This window comes from Mustelus asterias, chromosome 14, assembly GCF_964213995.1.
Source record: "Mustelus asterias chromosome 14, sMusAst1.hap1.1, whole genome shotgun sequence".
NCBI lineage: Eukaryota > Metazoa > Chordata > Chondrichthyes > Carcharhiniformes > Triakidae > Mustelus > Mustelus asterias.
The window spans coordinates 98,014,999-98,035,431 of NC_135814.1; the positions used below are offsets into that span (position 1 = coordinate 98,014,999).

A 20,433-nucleotide genomic window follows, 5' to 3' on the forward strand; every position below is an offset into this window, starting at 1 on the left:
CAAACAGTGAACGCCAGCATCCCCACCTCAACCCACGTTCCCTCCCCCCCCCCCCCCCCGTGCCGCCGCCACACCCGCCCAACAACACCACAAATAAATGAGTCCATCCGTCTCCTCCACACACACACCCACTCCCACAGGCCAGGGGGCAGTGTCAGGCCCATTATGAGGCCATGTCCAGGGAGGGGGTGGGGGGGGGGGGGGGGGGAGAGAGAGAGAGAGAACAAAACGCAATCTCTTCAGAGAGAATCATATTTCCTGATTCTCTCTAGATTTTTAGCCTGTGCCTCCATCACCATGATGTGGAGATGCCGGCGTTGGACTGGGGGAAACACAGTAAGAAGTTTAACAACACCAGGTTAAAGTCAAACAGGTTTATTTGGTAGCAAAAGCCACACAAGCTTTCGGAGCCCCAAGCCCCTTCTTCAGGTGAGTGGGAATTCTGCTCACAAACAGGGCATATAAAGACACAAACTCAATTTACATGAATAATGGTTGGAATGCGAAAACTTACAGCTAATCAAGTCTTTAATCCGTCACCATGACAGCCAATGCGGGCTGCAAATCCCTCCATACTTTCTGTTGTGAACAGTCACGTTTTCAGCTTTTTGGCATGTCTTTGTAAATGTAAAGCAATCTTCATTCTCCCGCCGCGTGGTCTATTGGTCTCTATAGGTGTTGAACTGATGTGATGCAGTTTGGAATTGGGGCTGTCTTTGGGCAAAGTGGAGTGAGATTGGTCTCCTTAAAGTGAACCATAATATTGGGTTTATGTTGCAGTAACTGTACTATTGTGGCAGTGCTTGCTTTTATGTTGTTTCATTGTACAGATGTAGTGTAAATACACCATGGTGATCCTGTTGATTTGTACCAGATAAATAACCATTGGCATGCATTTCATGAAGGCCCTTTACTGCCAAAAAGGAGGAATGATATCCAGTAAATTTGATCTGGATGGTAGAAATGTGATTGATTATATAGCTGGCGAGGGAGGAGGAGGAGGTTGGGCAGAACAGAAGATCGGGAATAAGTCGGAGCTAAAGAGAGATTGACATATCATGAACATAAGACAAAGGGAGTATTAATGGTGGCATTAAGGACTAAAGAAGTGTTAATAGTGGCATAAAGGTAAGATAGAATGTGTTAATAGGAGAACAAAGATCAGTGAAAGCAAACCTGAACAACTGACAGATGGCCCTATCGGGGTGGTGCAGACGGGGTTGTATTGGGACAAACCGAGACAAAAAACAAAAATGGGGGTAAAGATGGAAGAGGAAGTTCACAGCCTAAAGTTGTTGAACTCAATGTTGAGTCCCAAAGGCTGTAGAGTGCCTAATCTAAAGATGAGGATTTGTTCCTCCAGCTTACATTAAGTTTCAATGGAACATTGCAGCAGGCCAAAGATGGACATCTGGACATGAGAGCAAAATGCTGAATTGAAATGGCAAGCGACAGGACGGTTGGGGTCATGCTTGTGAACTGAGCGAAGGTGTTCCACAAAGCAACCATCCAGTCTGTGTTTCGTCTCACCAATGTGGAGGAGACTGCATTGGAAGCAGTGGATACAGTAGACCAAATTGAAATGCTGCTTCACCTGAAAGGTATTTGGGCGCTTGGACAGTGAGGAGGCAGGAGGTAAAGGGGCAGGCAGGTGTTGCACCTTTTGCCATTGCATGGGAAGGGATGAAGGGGTGGGGGTGATGATGGGGGAAGGGGATGTGTTTAGTGGTGGCATCATGCTGGATTTGGCAGAAATGGTAGAGGATGATCCATTGAAGCAGAGACTGATGACTGGAAAAGTGAGGACAAAAGGAGCCCTGTTATAGTTCTGGGAGGGAGGGGAAGGGGCGAGGCAGAGACGTGGAGATAGGTTGGACACAGTTGAGTGCCCTGTCAGCCACAGTGGGGGTGAAACCTCAGTTGTGGAAAAAGGCGAGCATGTCAGAAACACTTTTTAAAGGTGGCATCAGCAGAACAGATGTGATGGAGGCAGAGAAACTGAGAGAATTGGATGGAGTCCTTATAGGGAACAGGGTATGAGGAGCTCAAGTCGATGTAGTTGTGGGAGCCGGTGGGTTTGTAATGAATATTGGTGGTCAGACTATCGCCTGAAATGGAGACTGAGGTCAAGGAAGGGAAGTGTCAGAGATGGGCTGTGTAAAGGTGAGAAAGAGGTAGAAATTGGAAGCAAAATTGATCAATTTTTCCAGGTCCAGACAAGAGCATGAAGGGGTACCAAGATAGTCATCAATGTAATGGAGAAAGAGTTGTGGGAGAGAGCCTGAGTTAGGACTGGAACACAGAATATTCCACATACTCCACAAAAAGCCCATGAGGGTACAATAGCCACACCGTTTATTTGCAGGAAGTGACACAGCTTAAAGCAGAAATTGAGTGAAAATAGGTTCAGCTAGGTTTGTCTGAAACTTTCCAACTTTTTGCCTCATCCATTTTGAACTTGTAATTTCACATGATCCTGATCCCTTCCAACCCCATACACCAATAACGATCAAAGATTTAAAATTCTTAGAACCACAGTTGAATTGGAAGAGTAAAGTGAAATGAAGGAACCAGTGTGATTAAATGTAGTCGATTGAGGATTTAATATATTTGATTACTGATTTTCTAGGAGGTATCTACAGACTGTTGGCATTGGAAAATCATGCTGTTTATTTATATGCTAACTCTTGCTTTTTCCCCAGATACATTGCTGTGCCCACATTTAAACTGGAAACTATATGTACACCCTCCTCCCACTACATGTGCTGCAAAAACTGACAGCAGGGTGTAAGTACAACGTGATCAGTTTATACAGGTGGCAAATGCAGAAGTAGAAATTTTTGATGCAAATATAGGACAGAATACATAGTGTGAGCAAGGGCACTGGTGTGCCCTGGTGCATTATCCTTTTCTCAACCTCACAACTATACTTGATCTTAATTTCCATTCTGCAGAATCATGAGAAAGATCTTGTTCAACGGCAAGATAAGAGTTCTTGTAAATATGTCACTGCTTGAACCCCTCTGTTAACTATTTTGGTTTCTTTTTCTGTGTTTCTTACATGTCTTTGATTTCATACTTCTCTCAGCATCTCTTACACATTCTGAGTGTGACTCTCCCATTGCCTTCACATTTATCCTTTTCTTGTATGTCGAGGGGGTGCTCTCACACTCCCTCTGTTTTTATCTGTCCTCCATTTTTTTACTGTCATTTTCCTCTTAGCTGCCAGGGAAAACTTGGCTCCACATTTTTGTCAGCTTTAAAAAGTTAGTTTATTTAGTCACAAGTAAGTCTTACATTAACAGTGCAAATGAAGTTACTGTGAAATTCCCCCAGTCGCCATGTTCCGTCGCCTGTTCGAGTCAATGCACCTTACCAGCACGTCTTTCAGACTGTGGGAGGAAACCGGAGCATCCGGAGAAAACCCACGCAGACACGGGGGGAACATGCAAACTCCATGTAGACAGTGACCCAAGCCAGGAACCTAACCTGGGATCCTGGCACTGTCAGGCAGCAGCACCAATCACTGTGCCGCCCGTACAGTCTTGTCTTTCTGGGAACAGTATGGAGGGGTACTGGGCCGGGATATGTCTTGTTTCTGCATGTAAAGGAGTGCAAGGTTTGGGACTGGGTAAGGTGGGAATTGATGGCTGGATGTAAAGAGAGGAGTTTGAGAAGGAGCAGGGAGACAGGGCCTAAAAAGCATGACCCTATCAGGGCTGTAGGAGGCAATGGAAAAGTTAGGACAAAATCTTTCCAGATGAACAAAGTTATATGTCGTAATTCTTCAACTTTTGGAAAGCTAATGGCACAGAAAGAGGCTACTTGGCCCATTGTGTCTCAACCGGTTGAAAAATGAGCCACCCAGCCTAATCCTACTTTCCAGTATTTGGCCCATAGCCCTGCAGGTTACGACACTTGATGTACAAATCCAGACATCTTTTCAATTAGTTGAGGGTTTCTGCCTCTGTTGCTCTATCAGCCAGTGATTTCCAGACCCCCCCCCCCCCCCCCCCTCACCCTTTGGGAGGAATAGATTTTCCTAATCTTCCCTCTAATCTTTCTGCCAACCACTCTAATTCTATGTCCCTTAGTCACTGACCTCTCTGTTAAGCTAAATAGGCCCCTCCCGCCCTGTTTTTTGGGGTGTGTGTGATTGCTTGCAGGCAGAATGATTCTGCAATCTGAGATTTAGTGTAAAGGGAATTATCTCTCTGGTTTTGTATTCTGATTGCAGGGACTCTACGCTTTACATTCACACAAGCAGAATCTGTTAATGGCACATATATACCTTGATCCTAACTAATTGATTTTTTTGCTCTGCCCATCCAAATAAGGATAGAGAAGTCCTTTGGGCCGAAGCTAAGAAATCAAAAGTATTGCATAATAAGTCAACCTATTGTGGCACACAAAAACAACTTACGGAATGCAATTTTTGATTAGGTTGGGAGGGCAGAATTGTAAAGGATAACTTAAATTGTGCTTCTTTCGTCTTTAAGCTCGGTTGACTGGTTGCTGCTCACTAATTATGTCAGTTGAAGATCATGACCACCTGCAAGACTAGGTGGAATTCTTACTCTGCAGTAGTTACACAGAAAAGGTTGAACTTAAGGTAGCTCAGTTATTGTCGCAAAAGTATAGCTTAGCCTACTGGGCACCTAAACGATGTGTAAACTAAACTTCAACGAAGAATTGTTTACTGTCCTTAATCTAATTGTCTCAATGAGCAGTGTGCTTTGATTCCCATCGTTGGTAAAAGACTTAGATATTCTCCCTGAAGTATGAGTACAAGCTCTTAGAAATTTGAGCATGTAATCCTGACTGAAATTCCAATGTGGTACGTATGGATGGAGTACTGCACTGCTGGACATGCCTTCTTTCAGTTGGAATATTAAACCGAGTTCCCATCTGTACCCTCAGGTGGACAAGAAAGATTCTATGGTATTATTTTCAAGAAGAGCAGGGATTTCTGCCTATTGTCCTGGCCAATATTTATCCCTCAACCAAGATCATGAAAACAGACAACCTGGCCATTGTCGCATTGCTGTTTTGAGGATTTGTATGCAAATCGGCTGGCACATTTCCTTCGTTAGAATCATAGAATCCCTACAGTGCAGGAGGAGGCCATTCAGCCCATTGTGTCTGCACTGACAACAATCCCAGCTCTATCCCCGCAACCCCACTTATTTATCCTGCTAATCCCCCTGACACTAAGGGGCAATTTGGCATGGCCAATCAACCTAACCCGCGCATCTTTGGAGTGTGGGAGCACCCAGAAGAAACCCACGCAGACACGGGGAGAATATGCGACTTGCATACAGATAGTCACCCAAGGCTGTAATTGAACCCGGGCCCCTGGTACTATGAAGCAGCAGTGCTAACCACTGTGCCACCTTGCAGTTAGAGTAGTGGCTACACTTCAAAAGTGCTTAATTAGCTGTAAAGTGCTTTAGAATGTCATGCCATATAAAGGCAAGGCTCTTCAAAAAAAAGTTTATTTTTTTGACTCATGATGTGCACTAAAATTTAGAATTAATTAGAGAATGACGTAGGATATAGTAGTTACTTCTGTTGCTGAGACAAGTGTTAAAGAACGAAAATCGCGGCAAATCCACACAATATTACTTTATTTTGCAGTCTCAGTGGCCATTGGGAGTGATCAGAAGGATCTGCTCCCAGTTGTTCTGTTACAGCCATCTTTTATACAGATCTAATCATGTGAGTGTATTAAATTCTGTACAGATCTAATCACATTCCTCAATACAATGCATTTCCTACCTTGTTTCCCAATAGGTCTTCACCAGAATACAATTGCATCCATAATTAAACTAGTTGTGGTTTTAGCTTTCTTCCTAGAGCGTTCCATTCTTTGTATGCCTTCATTTTATTTGAGTCATTTGATTTATTCGAGTGAAGCTGTGAGCTGCAGAAACCATGTTTTTTTAAAAACTTTCTTAAAGGGACACTAAAGTCACACGAAGGGAATTATGACCACTTACAAATAATATTAGAATATTTATTTTCATTTCCATGAGTGTTTTTAAGTTGGAATCCATTTCTCATTTGTTAAGTTCTCATGAAATGTTTGAGCAGTGTTTACACCCTCCACTTGGGCACTGGAAAACACAGTAAGAAGTCTCTCAACACCAGGTTAAAGTCTAACAGGTTTATTTGGCAGCACAAGCTTTCGGAGTATCGCTGCTTCATCAGGTGAGTGAGGAGTTGTGTTCACAAACAGGGCATATAGACACAAACTCAATTTACAAGGTAATGGTTGGAATGTGAGTCTTTACAGGTAATCAAGTCTTAAAGGTACAGACAATGCGAGTGGAGAGAGCGTAAAGCACAGGTTAAAGAGGTGTGTATTGTCTCCAACCAGGACATTTAGTGAGATTTGGCAAGCCGTGGGGGTTACAGATCGTGTGACGTGAACCCAAGATCCCGGTTGAGGCCGTTCTCATTTGTGCGGAACTTGGCTATCAGTTTCTGCTCAGCGATTCTGCATTGTTGTGTGTCGTGAAGGCCGCCTTGGAGAACACTCACCCGAAGATCAGAGGCTCGATGCCTCACAAGAAGTATATTGGCTTCGTATTTGAATGACAAAATTAATTACTTTTTCTCCCCATAGCATATTTATACTAATACATCAAGTAAGGCTTGTAACGACACTGGAGTGCTCTGGAACTCTAAAGCACGGGCGGCACAGTGGTTAGCACTGCTGCCTCTCAGCGCCGGGGACCTGGATTCAGTTCCAGCCTCGGGTGACTGTCTGTGTGGGGTTTGTACATTCTCCCCGTGTCTGTGTGGGTTTCCGATGGGTGCTCCAGTTTCCTCCCACATTCCAAAGATGTGCAGGTTAGGTGGGTTGGCCATGCTAAATTGCCTCTTAGTGACCCAAGATGTGGAGGTTAGGGGGAATTAGTGGGGAAAATACTTGGGATTATGAGGAACAGGTCTGGGTGGGATTGCTCCTTAGTGTCAGGGGGATTACATGGGTTATAAGGATAGGGCCTGGGTGGGATTGTTGTCAGTGCAGACTTGATGGGCCGAATGGCCCCCTTCCGCACTGTGGGGGTTATATGATAAAGGTGAAAGTGTGCCATAGTGGTTAGGCTTTGAGTCTGTGTCTTCTCCATGTAACAACTTGTATACGCGGTGGCACAGTGTTTAGCACTGCTGCCTCACAGCACCAGGGACCTGGGTTCAATCCCCGACTTGGGTCGCTGTCTGTATGGAGTTTGCACATTCTCCCCGTGTCTGCGTGTGTTTCCTCCGGGTGCTCCGGTTTCCTCCCACATTCTGAAAGACATGCTGGTTAAGTGCATTGACCCGAACAGGCGCCGGAGTATGGCGACTGGGGGAATTTCACAGTAACTTCACTGCAGTATTAATGTAAGCCTTACTTGTGACTAATAAGCTTTACTTTACTTTGCCTGGCACCATTAATGTAGTAAAATGTGTTCATCATAATCTGATACCATGCCACCTAAGGGGATATTGGCACAGGTGACCAAAAGCTTGGTCAAAGTGGTTTTAAGGAGCATTTAAAGGAGGAGAGAGGGGCAGAAGTTTATCAGAGGTATTCAGGAGATGAAGTCCAAAGAAGCAGGGCCACCAATGGTGGCGTGAAGAAATTTACCAAAAACCAGGATTGGAGTATGGAGATCTCAAAGGTTTTAGAGGTGGAGAAGGGAATCTGGAAACAAGGATGAGAAGTCAAGGGCCAGGAAGAAGCAAACCCAGAGCTCTTGGGCAGTAATATGCTGAATTTCTAATCCAAGCTGTGCCATCTCAGGGAGAAGATGAGTGAAGACAGAAAACAATCAAATAATTGCACTTGACTTAAAAGTACTGGTAGTGGGAAGCATTTGAAAACCCTGGCACCAGCATGCCTGCCACCCTCAAGTAGTGAGTGGTGTAAGGAAACTTAGAGAGGAAGGAAATAAAATTAAGTCGCAGAGGTTAAAAGAATTACAACATTTTTTTCCCCTGTTTTATAGAATCAGCTTGAACCATGCTTCCTTTAATGCAATAGTTTCTGTTGATGTTCTGCACAGGGTAAGAATGCTAAATTTAATATTAAATTAGCTGCCCATTTAAATGGAGCTGAGCAAAATGGTTCCAGTCCAGACAAGCCTGTACCAGTTATCCAAATGAGAAATCATTGAATAACTGATATCCTAAGAAATGTATAGACACATGAAGGGGATTGTCTAGGCACGATAAATGGCTTCTTCCTCGGAGCGTACTTGGGATCCCCCTCCATTTAAAACTCAAAGGGTGTCTATATAAGATCAAGGAACCAAAATGAATCCTGGCTTGCAAAGGAGTTGATGCAGATTTGATTTTAAATTTCACTTTCTCTCTCAACAAGGAGGTGCTAATACAAACATATTCATTAACCTTTTAAATAGAGGGCTTCCTCTTCAATGTTTAGCATACCCTACACACAACTGTTATGTAACCTCATTAGCTTAGCATCTTTTGGCTGAACAAATAAGCACACAGACAAGGGATTCATCATTAAATCATGATGTTCCCCAAATTACCAACACATCATGTTGATTTACAATTTGGGCAGAAATATGAACTTCTTAGTAAATCTGATCTTTAATAGGTTTATTAATTACTTGTTCGTGGGAAATGGGCATCGCTGGCTGGCCAGCATTTATTGTCCATTCCTAGTTGCCTGAGTCAACCACATTGCTGTTGTTCTGGAGTCACATGTAGGCCAGACCAGATAAGGGCGGCAGATTTCCTTCCTTAAAAGACGTTAGTGAACCAGATGGGTTTTTCCAACAATCGACAATGGTTTCATTTAACTTTTTGTACCAGGCTAAATGTGCAAGAACAGAAAGAGGCCATTCAGACAGCCAAGATTTTGTTCAGGTTGAGCTCTGCATCTCAGTTTTCATTCTTCTATTTTCTCAGTCCTGTGTATTTAATTCTTTGCTACCACCCCATCTGTTAAATCTAACCTCTTTCACTTCTTAAATACTTCAACCAAGCCGGAATTCAATTAGCTCTTTACTCTTGGGAAATTACAATTTTTTATGTTCGTCTAGCTTGTCAGAGTTTTTAGAAACAAAAAAGGCCACTGGATTTCACACCTCTGTCCTTTGTGGTAGATTAATTTAATGTACTTTTTGTTCTTCAAGTCATTCCCTCAAGAAATTCACCCAGTTGCCTTGAGCCCATGTCTACTACCTGTTTCAGCTCCATTAAGTGCATTACAACTTATTGCACATCTTTATTATCTTTTGTATGAGTACTGTTCATCTAATTTCTTTTTGTGTTCGCAGTTTTAACTTGTCTCGCCGATGTATTTGAGCCCTGCAAGTTAATGAAATGCGTTAATCAATATTATCAATTCCTTTCCATTAGACTTCTTGGAAGTATTGAGTTTTATAATGAAAAGAAAACTAGGTACTTTTTCCATTCCGTGTGGTACGAATTCCTAATATTATGAGATATAGATTGTGCAAGCATTAATATTCCACCTATGAATGTGTGATTTGAACTGTGTCAACTACTAAGGGCAATCTGTGGAAAACTGAATTTTGCAAACACGGCTAGAAATTTATCTCATGCAGTGGTGCAAAATGGGCAGCATAAGATCTGCTGCCTGTTATGTGCAGTGTCTGATATCTGATTTAATCAACTGCATTATAATTAAATACCAGGCACTCTGCATAACAGGTAGCTGATTCAGTACCACCCATTTTGTATCACTGCCCGACATAAATTCCTGCCCCGTAATATTTTTATAATGCTATTCAGTAGTTTTTCTCAACAATAAGCCAAATGAGTTGAAAGTCCATTTCAGCTTAGTGTCAGTTCTTCGAGTTAATTAGCAAACAGAGGGAGAATTGTTAAATGCAATTCTGAAATGTTTCCTCCTTATTACAGGATTGCATCTTGCAATACCCGAGGGCCCTGTTGTCAACGCATTTGTACAGTGAGGGACTTAACTGAAGCTTACGTTTATAAATGTCCTGCTTGCAAGGTAACACTTGCTCAGTTGAGTCAAAGGTTGTAGGTTCCATTCAATAGACTGCAGCACAACGCAGTACTGAGAGAGTGCTGCAGTGTCAAAAGATTTCCTTATTTCAGGTGATATGTTATACGACGGGCCAGTCTGTCCCCTTGACTGGATGTTAAATCCTCTGAGACTTTTTGAGAAGAGCTGGGGAGGGTTCTCTCCAGTGCATTAGAACAAAGAACAATGCAGCACAGGAACAGGCCCTTCGGCCCTCCAAGCCCGCGCCGCTCCCTGGTCCAAACTAGACCATTCTTTTGTATCCCTCCATTCCCACTCTGTTCATATGGCTGTCTAGATAAGTCTTAAACGTTCCCAGTGTGTCCGCCTCCACCACCTTGCCTGGCAGCGCATTCCAGGCCCCCACCACCCTCTGCGTAAAATATGTCCTTCTGATATCTGTGTTAAACCTCCCCCCCCCCCCTTTCACCTTGAACCTATGACCCCTCGTGAACGTTAACCAATACTTACTCCTCAATCTGCATCACTAAAGCAGATTATCTCATTGGTATTTTGGTCGGCCTTGCTGTGCTCAAATTGCCACATTTCCTGCATTGTAACAGTGACTGCACTTCAGAAATAATTTGTTGGCTACAAAGATGTGCAGGTTAAGTGGATTGGCCATGCTAAATTGCCCCGTAGTGTCAGGGGACTAGTTCGGGTAAATGCATGGGATTATGGGTATAGGGCCTGGGTGGGATTGTTGTCGGTGAGACTCGATGGGCCGAATGGCCTCCTGCACTGTATGATTCTATTCTGTTCTAAAGCACTTTGGATGTTTGAGGTTGTGAAAGGCAAGTCTGTCCTTTTCACCTCAGGAGATGACCATGATTGGCTTGGTGCATTGAGCTCCCATCTCCAACTTAAGTCCACAATAAAAGAAGACCATGTCACAAATCTCTTGCAGCAAATTGCTGCCACATGTTTGATTTGATTTATTATTGTCACATGTATTAACATACAGTGAAAAGTATTATTTCTTGCATGCTATTCAGACAAAACATACAGTTCATAGAGAAGGAAACGAGAGAGTGCAGAATGTAGTGTTACAGTCATAGGTAGGGTGTAAAGAAAGATCAACTTAATGCAAGGTACGTCCATTCAAAAGTCTGACAGCAGCAGGGAAGAAGCTGTTCTTGAGTTGGTTGGTATGTGACCTCAGATTTTTGTATCTTTTTCCCGAAGGAAGAAGGTGGAAGAGAGAATGTCCGGGGTGCATGAGGTCCTTAATTATGCTGGTTGCTTTGCCGAGGCAGCAGGAAGTGTAGACAGAATCAATGGATGGGAGGCTGATTTGCTACATTCATGACCGTTTGTAGTTTCTTGCGGTCTTGGGCAGAGCAGGAGCCATACAAGCTGTGATACAACCAGAACGAATGCTTTCTATGGTGCATCTGTAAAAGTTGCTGAGAGTCATAGCTGACATGGCAAATTTCCTTAGTCTTCTGAGAAAGTAGAGGCGTTGGTGGACTTTCTTAACTATAGTGTCGGCATGGGGGGACCGGACAGGTTGTTGGTGATCTGGGCACCTAAAAACTTGAAGCTCTCGACACTTTCTACTTTGTCCCCATTGATGTAGACAGGGGCATGTTCTCCTTTACGCTTCCTGAAGTCAATGACAATCTCCTTCATTTTGTTAACATTAAGGGAGAGATTATTGTTCACACACCAGTTCACCAGATTCTCTATCTCATTCTTGTACTCTGTCTCGTCATTGTTTGAGATCCGACCCACTACAGTGGTGTCGTCAGCAAACTTGAAAATCGAATTAGAGGGGAATTTGGTCGCACAATTATAGGTGTACAAGGAGAATAGTAGGGGGCTGAGAACACAGCCTTGTGGGGCACTGGTATTGAGGATTACCATGGAGGAGGTATTGTTGCTATCCTCACTGATAGTGGTCTGTGAGTTAGGAAGTTCAGGATCCAGTCGCGGAGGGAGGTGCCAAGGCCCAGGCCACGAAGTTTGGAGATGAGTTTTGCGGGAATAATAGTGTTGAAGGCTGAGCTGTAGTCAATAAATAGGAGTCTGACATAGGTGTCCTTGTTATCTAGGTGTGCCAGGGTTGAGTGCAGGGCCAGAGAAATGGCGTCTGCTGTGGACCTGTTGCTGCAGTAGGCAAACTGTGGATCCAGGTAGTCCAGGAGGCTGGAATTGATTCGTGCCATGACTACCTTTCAAAGCACTTCATAATGATGGATGTCAGAGCCTCCTGCCGATAGTCATTAAGGCACGTTGCTTGGTTGCATAGTAAAGGTCTTTGACAAAGCTGTAAATGCTTATTCATGCACAATGTTATTTTCTTACCTTAGGAAAGTTGAGCTTATTGAACCTGTCGAACATTTGACCAAATAATCCGATATAGCTTGGAAGCACTAGTTAAGGAACTGATGGTGAGGTGGTGACTCAGGTCGATCAAAAACTTACAACACTCCTCATAGTGTTCATAGAATGTTGCTACAGCCTTACTATAGTCGTTGAACTTCCATTATTTTCAATGTGTGACTTCAGTTTGAAAAACATATAGTTTATCTCTTGAGGGAAGGATGTTTGGTATTTAAGCAGAATTTTTGTTTGCTATCCTAAGCCAGAACGTCAGAAAAACATGTTGTGGTTGATGGTTTTCATCAGAATTTGTAAAAGTGAATCCAAAATTGACGTAGAAAACACGATGGGCCAAATGACCTCCTGCACCGCAACAATTCTGCAATTTTTTAAAAATTACTTTTGCCTGCCTCCATTCACCCCTTTATTCAGGGGTCAGGGACAAGCTTTGGTTTGGCAGATTTGGTGTTAAAAAGAACCTGTTTGGATATGGGAACATTAGTTAAATGATGCATGGACTTGGGCTTTAAAAAGAGTTAAAAGGGGAGAAGCGGCATTTGGTAAGAAACAGGAATTATAGATGTACGAAAATCTATTTGAGTCAGAACAGAGAGTGCAGACAAAAATGTAGGTAGAAGGGCCTAGAAACACCAAAGGCAGTTGGTTTGACTAATAAAAGATCAGAGTTCTGATAGCTGATGACCTGCATCCGTTGATTAGTTGAGAGATACATCTGAGAAAGATGCTCGATTTGATTCCTGGCCTGTGCTGAATTTGTTGATCTTGAGCAGGGGGTTGTAATGGCACAGAAATTAACCTCAGCTCCCTGTTTATGAATCATAGCATCAAGCTGGATTCTTCCTCCTAGTCACATCCAGTTGCTTCTGTTGAAAAGTGCATGCTTGTAAATGTTGGATGGATGCAGGGCTGGGCTCAGCTATAATCTTTTTTCTCTCTTCCCTTACCCCCCTAGTCCATGGTTTCTTGTATGGGGTCAGCAGTATGGAATGTCTCCTTTGAGTATTTTTATTTAAGATGCATTTAAACTGCAGATTTCATTACATTTGCATTCGGCACTGAGACCATATGGTCTTACTAAATGTTTTCATGGTACATTGGGGTCAGTATGAGAAAAATTGCAATGCTCTGTACAAAGTGATGGGTTTGACTAAATTATCACTTAATTTTGCACTTGTGTTCTAAAACTAATTCAAATATTATATTCTAAAGTTGTGCATTTTATAGACAAGTGATGAAGCCTAAAAATCTTTAACGTACAGGAAACGTTCTGCGCAGGTCTGTTTGCAGTCCATGTGAAACCATTTCAGAGTACAGCTCTGTGATATGTTAAGAGAAGTAATTCTGCATGTGATTGTGGCATGCTACAGGTTTTTAAACTGCGTACAATTTTAATTTATGGCCAGTAATTTCCTGCTGAGATAAATGTTGTCTACCCCCATTGACTCATGCCAAGCATGCAGCTGTCTTGATTTTGCAGTTTAGGCATCTCTTCATATTAGGTTTCTGTGCACCTTTTTGGAGGTATGTTTCATCTGGATTCTTAAGTACACCATTTTGAAGAGAAAAATAGTGTAACCTAAATTTGAGGAGCATATGTTTCAACAAAGAGATTAATTGTAGGCTAAAATTTCTCCTCAAATGACAAAGCAGAAATTCCTGTTTTACTCTCAAATTAACAACCACGAGTAAAGTTGTGTTCTCAGAAAGCTCCGATTTCAAAACTGAATGAGGGAGCTGTTAATTATGGGGCAATCTAACATTTTCTTGCCTTGTGTTGAGAATGAATAGTACAGAGATTTTTCAAGATCCTTTAGCAGCATTGAATTTTCCCTGTCAGTTTTGACTCGGAACGTTATTTTTTTTGCCTCAAGATTTTTGGTGGTTGGGATGCTAAACCAGAAAGATTTCAGGTTAAATCTTGTCTGCATAGGTGCAGTGAGAGTCTGTTGCCAGATCTGTCCCCAGGCGGAAAGTGGGGAGGGGAGCAGTGAGGGAATGGTGTGGCGGGAATTGCCTTGCCTTGCAAGCTCACCTGGAAGATATCCAATGATACAGGAGGAAGCTCGGCAACATGCATCCCTCACTACCCTTGCTTCCCGTTTCTGCGGTCAGGTATTCATTATAGAAGCTATAATATGCAGGGTGGTCACTTGGACCTGGTACTGAAAGACCGATTAATACTCGTGAATCCACTGCATTCAGGAAAGGACAAACAACAGAGGGGCGAAAACAAATTTGTAAACTGAAATTTAACTTAGATAGGAGAACCCTAAAATCAAATCTCCCCTGTACATCAGCCATTTATTGTAGTTTCCAGTGGCATTTCATAATTAGACTTTGTGTGTTTATGTAACTGTTGAAAGTACGGTTAAGATACATCAGTGTATCTACTGAATATAAATCTTGCTTGCAATGGTGCAATGCAGGTATTCATTCTTTTGTGAAACACTCCTACGTAACATCTGACTCTTCCACTGTTGTGAAAGGCACTATACCCACCAACTCATTATCACTAATAGTATAATGTTTTTACACTACACCCCCTTCCCACCCCTGCCACCATCGCACCCCAAGAAACAGTTCTATTCCATATAGAGTCAATATAAGTTTTCCAGGTAGTCTCTCTCCCCTGCTCTTTCCTCATAGCCCTGAAAATGTTTCTTCTTCAATTAATTCTCTTGTGGAAATTACTATTGAATCTGCTTCCACCATCCTTGCAAGCAATGCATTCCAGATCACCACAACTCACTGCACAAAAAGAATTCTCATCTCCCCTCTGGGTCTTTTGCCAATGTACTCTGGTTACTGACCCTCCTGCCAAAAGAAACAGTTTCTCCTCATTTGTTCCATCACACCCCTTGTCATTTTGAACATTCCTGTTAAACCTCACCTTTATGTTTTCTGCTCTAAGCGAAACATTGCCAGCGTGTGGCTTCATAATCTGGAAGCAGTTCACTTTTTTGAATAACATGGCAAATAATTTGAGGTATAGCAAACATCTGCTTTTCCCAGCGTGTTGCACTGTAGACAGAATGTGTTGCTTATGTTTTCATTATTTTCTGGTGCTGCAGGTAAAGGAAACAATGGATTCCAGTGCAGATGCTCAACATGGTGACACTCCAATTTCAGAAACGGAAACCCACCAGCTAGCAGTTCAGACACAAGCACAGCTTGCAACTATAGCACAGGTATTTTTCAATGTGCTTAACAAATGGCAATTTGTGACCAGCGAAACCACAAGTATTCCCGGCTTCAGTTTAAATTTTTTTTGAAATAATCCCTGAACCGTACATACATCACTGTCCTTTCCCTTCCGAATTGGTTTCAAAACCTTCTGACTGATGATTCCTGTCAGGGTAGTTGTGCCAGCTCCACATTTGGGCTCCGTCTTGGTAACTCTGGCTAGGGAGGGGATGATCAGTCAGAGTTCTGTTTCATGCAGATCCAGTAACAGGTTCAGTGGTAGTACTCTTGAGTCAAAATGCTATGGCTTCAAATATTGAGGGAGTCCTGCACTTTCAGAAGTAGGATCATTTGGCCCCATTGTCTTCTCAAACGTTCACTACTTTGAAGAAGAGCCTGGATAATTTTCCCCAGTGCCCTGATCAATATTTATCTCTCTCCCACTGTCACTAAAACAGATGATCTGTTCGTTACCACATTTCTGTCTCTGGGTGCAAATTACCTACATAAGAACTAGGAGCAGGAGTGGGCCGTCTGGTCCCTCGAGCCTGCTCCGCCATTCGATAAGATCATGGCTGATCTTTTCGTGGACTCAGCTCGACTTACCCACCCGCTCACCCTTAATTCCTTTACTGTTCCAAAATTTATCTATCCTTGCCTTAAAAACATTCAATGAGATAGCCTCAACTGCTTCATTGGGCAGGGAATTCCACAGATTCACAATCCTTTGGGTGAAGAAGTTCCTCCTCAACTCAGTCCTAAATTTGCTCCCCCTTATTTTGAGGCCATGTCCCCTAGTTCTAGTGTCATCTGCAGTAGAAACAACTTCCCTGCTTCTACCTTATCTATTCCCTTCGTAATATTTTATGTTTCTACAAGATCTCCCCTCATTCTTCTGAATTCCAATGTGTATAGCCCCAGTCTAATCAGGTGCTCCTCATAAGCCGACCCTCTCAACCCCGGAATCAACATAGTGAATCTCCTCTGTACCCCCTCCAGTGCCCGTAAATCCTTTCTCAAGGAGACCAAAACTGTACACAGTACTCCAGGTGTGACCTCACCAGCACTCTATACAGCTACAACATAACCTCCCTGTTTCTAAACTCCATCCCTCTAGCACTGAAGGACAAAATTCCATTTGCCGCCTTAATTACCTGCTGCACCTGCATACCAACTTTTTGTGATTCATGCACAAGGATACCCTTGTGGGTGTCAGGGTCCCTCTGTACAGCAGCATGCTGCAATTTTTTACCATTTAAATATTAGGCCATTTTGCTGTTACTCCTACCAAAATGGATGACCTCACATTTACCAGCATTGTATTCCATCTGCCAGACCCTTGCCCACTTACTTAGACTATCTGTATCCCTTTGCAGACTTTCAGTGTCCTCTGCACGCTTTGCTCTGCCACTCATCTTAGCGTCATCTGGGAATTTTGACACACTACACTTGGTCCCCAACTCCAAATCATTTGTGTAAATCGTAAACAACTGTGGTCACAACACTGATCCCTGAGACACACCATTAGTCACTGATTGCCAACCAGAAAAACACCCATTTACCTCCACTCTTTGCTTTCTGTTAGTTAATCAATCCTTTATCCATGCTAATACATTACCCGTAACACCATGCATCTTTATCTTATGCAGCAGCCTTTGGTGTGGCATTTGTCAAATGCCTGCCACATTACAGTCAACTTTCCATACTAAAGCAAAGGGCTACCTTGCCTATATTAATAATTATTCAAGCCCCTAAAGTTGCACTCTAATCATTCATGGCTGTCATCACTGTTATATATTTCTTTGCAGAGGACAAACTTTGCATTCCTCACATGACATCTCAAAATGGTGACACAGTGGTTAGCACTGCTGCCTCACAGGGCCAGGGACCCAGGTTCGATTCCTTGCTTGGGTCACTGTCTGTGCGGAGTCTGCACATTCTTCCTGTGTCTGCGTGGGTTTCCTGAGTGCTCTGGCTTCCCCCCGTAGTCCGAAAGACATGCTGGTTAGGTGCATTTGCCATACTAAATTCTCCCTCAGTGTACCCGATTAGGTACTGGAGTGTGGCGACTAGGGGATTTTCACAGTAACTTCATTGCAATGTTGATGTAAGCCTACTTGTGACACTATTAAATAAATTTTTTAAAAAGCATGCCGTTTATATTGATAAAGGCTATTATGCTCCATCATACAAAAGTTTAATTGTTCATCCATAACTCTCTTACAATGACCCAGCATACTTGAGTACTTTATTGGCTGTAAAGTTCTTTAGAACATCCTGTGTGTGTGAAAGGTGTTCTATAAATGCAAGTTTTTACTGGACAGTGAGTGTTACAAGCAAGAACACAGTTCAGCTGTGATTGTCTCCCCAGTCAGATATCTCACAAACACTTGTTGTCTCGGTTTTTTAGGTTAGACATTTTCCATGTTCATGGAACAATGTTCAAGCAAATGTCAGTGACCTTGCATGATGACAAAAGAATATTTGGCTGAAGAAGTTTGATCAATGTGTCAACAGCATGGGTAGTCTCAGTTCAGTGGACCAAACTCATAGTACAAATCCAACCTTAATTCACCATTAGTTGAAAGAACAGAAGTGCTGGGAATTGGTGCTTTCTTCATCTTTGAGATGGTTTCTACCTACTCTTAACATGAATAACTGCTCTATGATTCTGACACTATGTATTACGTCTGTATTCATGAGCACTGTCATGATACAATCATAGAATCATACAGCGCAGAAGGGGGCCATTCGGCCCATCGAGTCTGCACCGACCACAATCCCACCCTTGCATCTTATGTCTTACACATGAATGGCAGCTTTTGCTTTGTATCTGGAGCGATACCATTTATAATGGCAGCACTTTTTAAAAATTACATTTTTGAAGGCTCCTTTGCCATCATGTGAATTTACAAAAATTTCTATGCTGTGTCTAGCATCACAAAGGTTAAAAAAGGAGTGGGACTTTTGATTTGGCCCAGGACTGTAACAAATATGTTACTGGGTAGATAAGCCCAGCCAGGAAAGAATAAGACTCAAAAAATGAGGTGCACTGACACTCCTCATCCTCCTCCAACCCATTTCCTCCATTATCCAGCTCAGTGGAGTTACTAACAATATTGTTACATTCTTTGTCTTGCCAAGGATTTATTCTTGGCTCCTATCTATGCTGCTCCTTAGCAACATCATCCATAGAAATGGGGTCACCTTCCACATATATGTTGATGCCACCAAGCTCTTTATTCATTCCTCATTCTCAGTGCCAACCTGATTTCACCTGAGAAAGTTCCTTTTCCTTCTTTAAACATTATTTAAGAAAACCCTTTTCTTCTCTGCATTAGTTGGCCTTTACACTTTCCTACATTACACCAGCAATTATACTTCAACAGTACTTCATTGACTTGTGAAAGCACTTTGGGACATCCGGAGGTTATGGACCTCAGTATGTAACTGAAAGTTATTCCCTTTTCTTCTCATAATTACTCAATTTTGAATGAAGAATCCACACCCTTTCAAAATTCTGTAAATTCCAGAAAGTATCAAGTGTAACTCCACTATTTAAGAAGGGGGGAAGATGGAAACCTGTTAGTTTGATGTCAGTAGTAGGGAAAATATATGACTGGACATTTAGAAGAGAATGGTAAAATTGGGCAAATTCAACATGGATTTATGAATGGAAAATCATGTTTGCCAAACTTGTTGAGAGTTTTTTTTGAGGATGTTACTTGTAGCGTGGATAAAGGAGAGCCTGTGGATGTGGTGTACTTGGATTTTCATCAAGCTTTTGATAAGATCCTGCACAGGAAACTAGTAAATAAAATTAGAGTGCATGTAATTGGAGGAAATGTAGTAGTATAGTTTGAGAATTAGTTAACAGAAAGAAAGCAGAGTAGGAATAAATGCATTATTCTCGGGAAGGCAGGTTATTATTAGTGGGGTACCACAAGGATGAGCATTAGGGCCACAGCCATTCATAATGTATGTAAATAATTTGGATCCAATTGTAATATTTCCAAACAGAGTGGGAATGTAAGCTGTGAGGAGAATGCACAGAGGCTTCAAGAAGACTTGGACAGGCTAAGCGATTGGGTCAGAACATCGCAGGTGAAATATAATGTGAATAAATGTGAAGTTATTCACTTCGGTAGAAAAAAACAGGCAGAATGCTTCTCAACTGGTGAGAGGCTGACAAGTGCGGGTATCCAGAGGGACCTGGGGTCCTTGTCTAAGAGTGACGAAAAGCTGGCATGCACATGCAGCAAGCAATTCGGAAGGCAGATGGCAAGTTGGCCTTCATCGTGAGGGGGTTTGAGTACAGGAGTAGGTCTTACTGCCGATAACCGGAGCCTTGGTAAGATCTCACCTCGAGTATTGTGCACAGCTTTGGTCCCCATACCTGAGGGAAGATATACTTGCCACAGATGGAGTGCAAAGGAGGTTCATCCGATTAGTCCCTGGGGTGGTGGGATTGTCTAATGAGGAGAGATTAAGGAGACTGGGTCGGTATTCCCTAGAGTTTTGAAGAATGAGGGGTGACTCCGTTGAAACTTACAAAACTCTTACAGCATGTGACAGGGTGAATGTGGGTGAGATGTTTCCCCTGGCTGGAAAGTTTAAACTTTAAAACCAGGGAACATAATCTCAGGATAAAGGGTGGGCCACTTAGGACTGAGATGGGGAGGAATTTCTTCACTCAGAGGGGGTGAATATTTGGAATACTCTACCCAAGAGGGTTGTGGAAGATCACTCATTGAGTATGTTCAGGATAGAAATCAGTAGATTTCAGGATACTAATAACACTGAGGGATATGGCGATAGTGTGAGAAAGCGGCATTGAAGGAGATGATCTAATTGAATGGCAGAGC

The 20,433-nt window shown here is 42.6% G+C and overlaps 1 protein-coding gene across 5 annotated transcripts in view; it reads left to right on the forward strand.

The window, feature by feature from the left end:
* Positions 1-20,433, forward strand: part of creb1b (cAMP responsive element binding protein 1b) — an 82,539-nt gene that overhangs the window by 26,424 nt on the left and 35,682 nt on the right. For 2 of the 5 annotated variants that reach the window (XM_078228924.1, XM_078228923.1), the window contains exon 2: positions 15,457-15,573. The exons of 1 other annotated variant lie outside the window; for it this stretch is intronic. In XM_078228924.1, coding sequence (XP_078085050.1) covers positions 15,469-15,573 — 105 coding nt within the window. In that variant the 5' untranslated portion in view covers positions 15,457-15,468. Of the gene's footprint in view, positions 1-2,702; positions 2,788-9,914; positions 10,007-15,456; positions 15,574-20,433 lie in introns of those variants that run through there. 2 more of the 5 variants (XM_078228926.1, XM_078228927.1) reach the window with 2 other exon arrangements.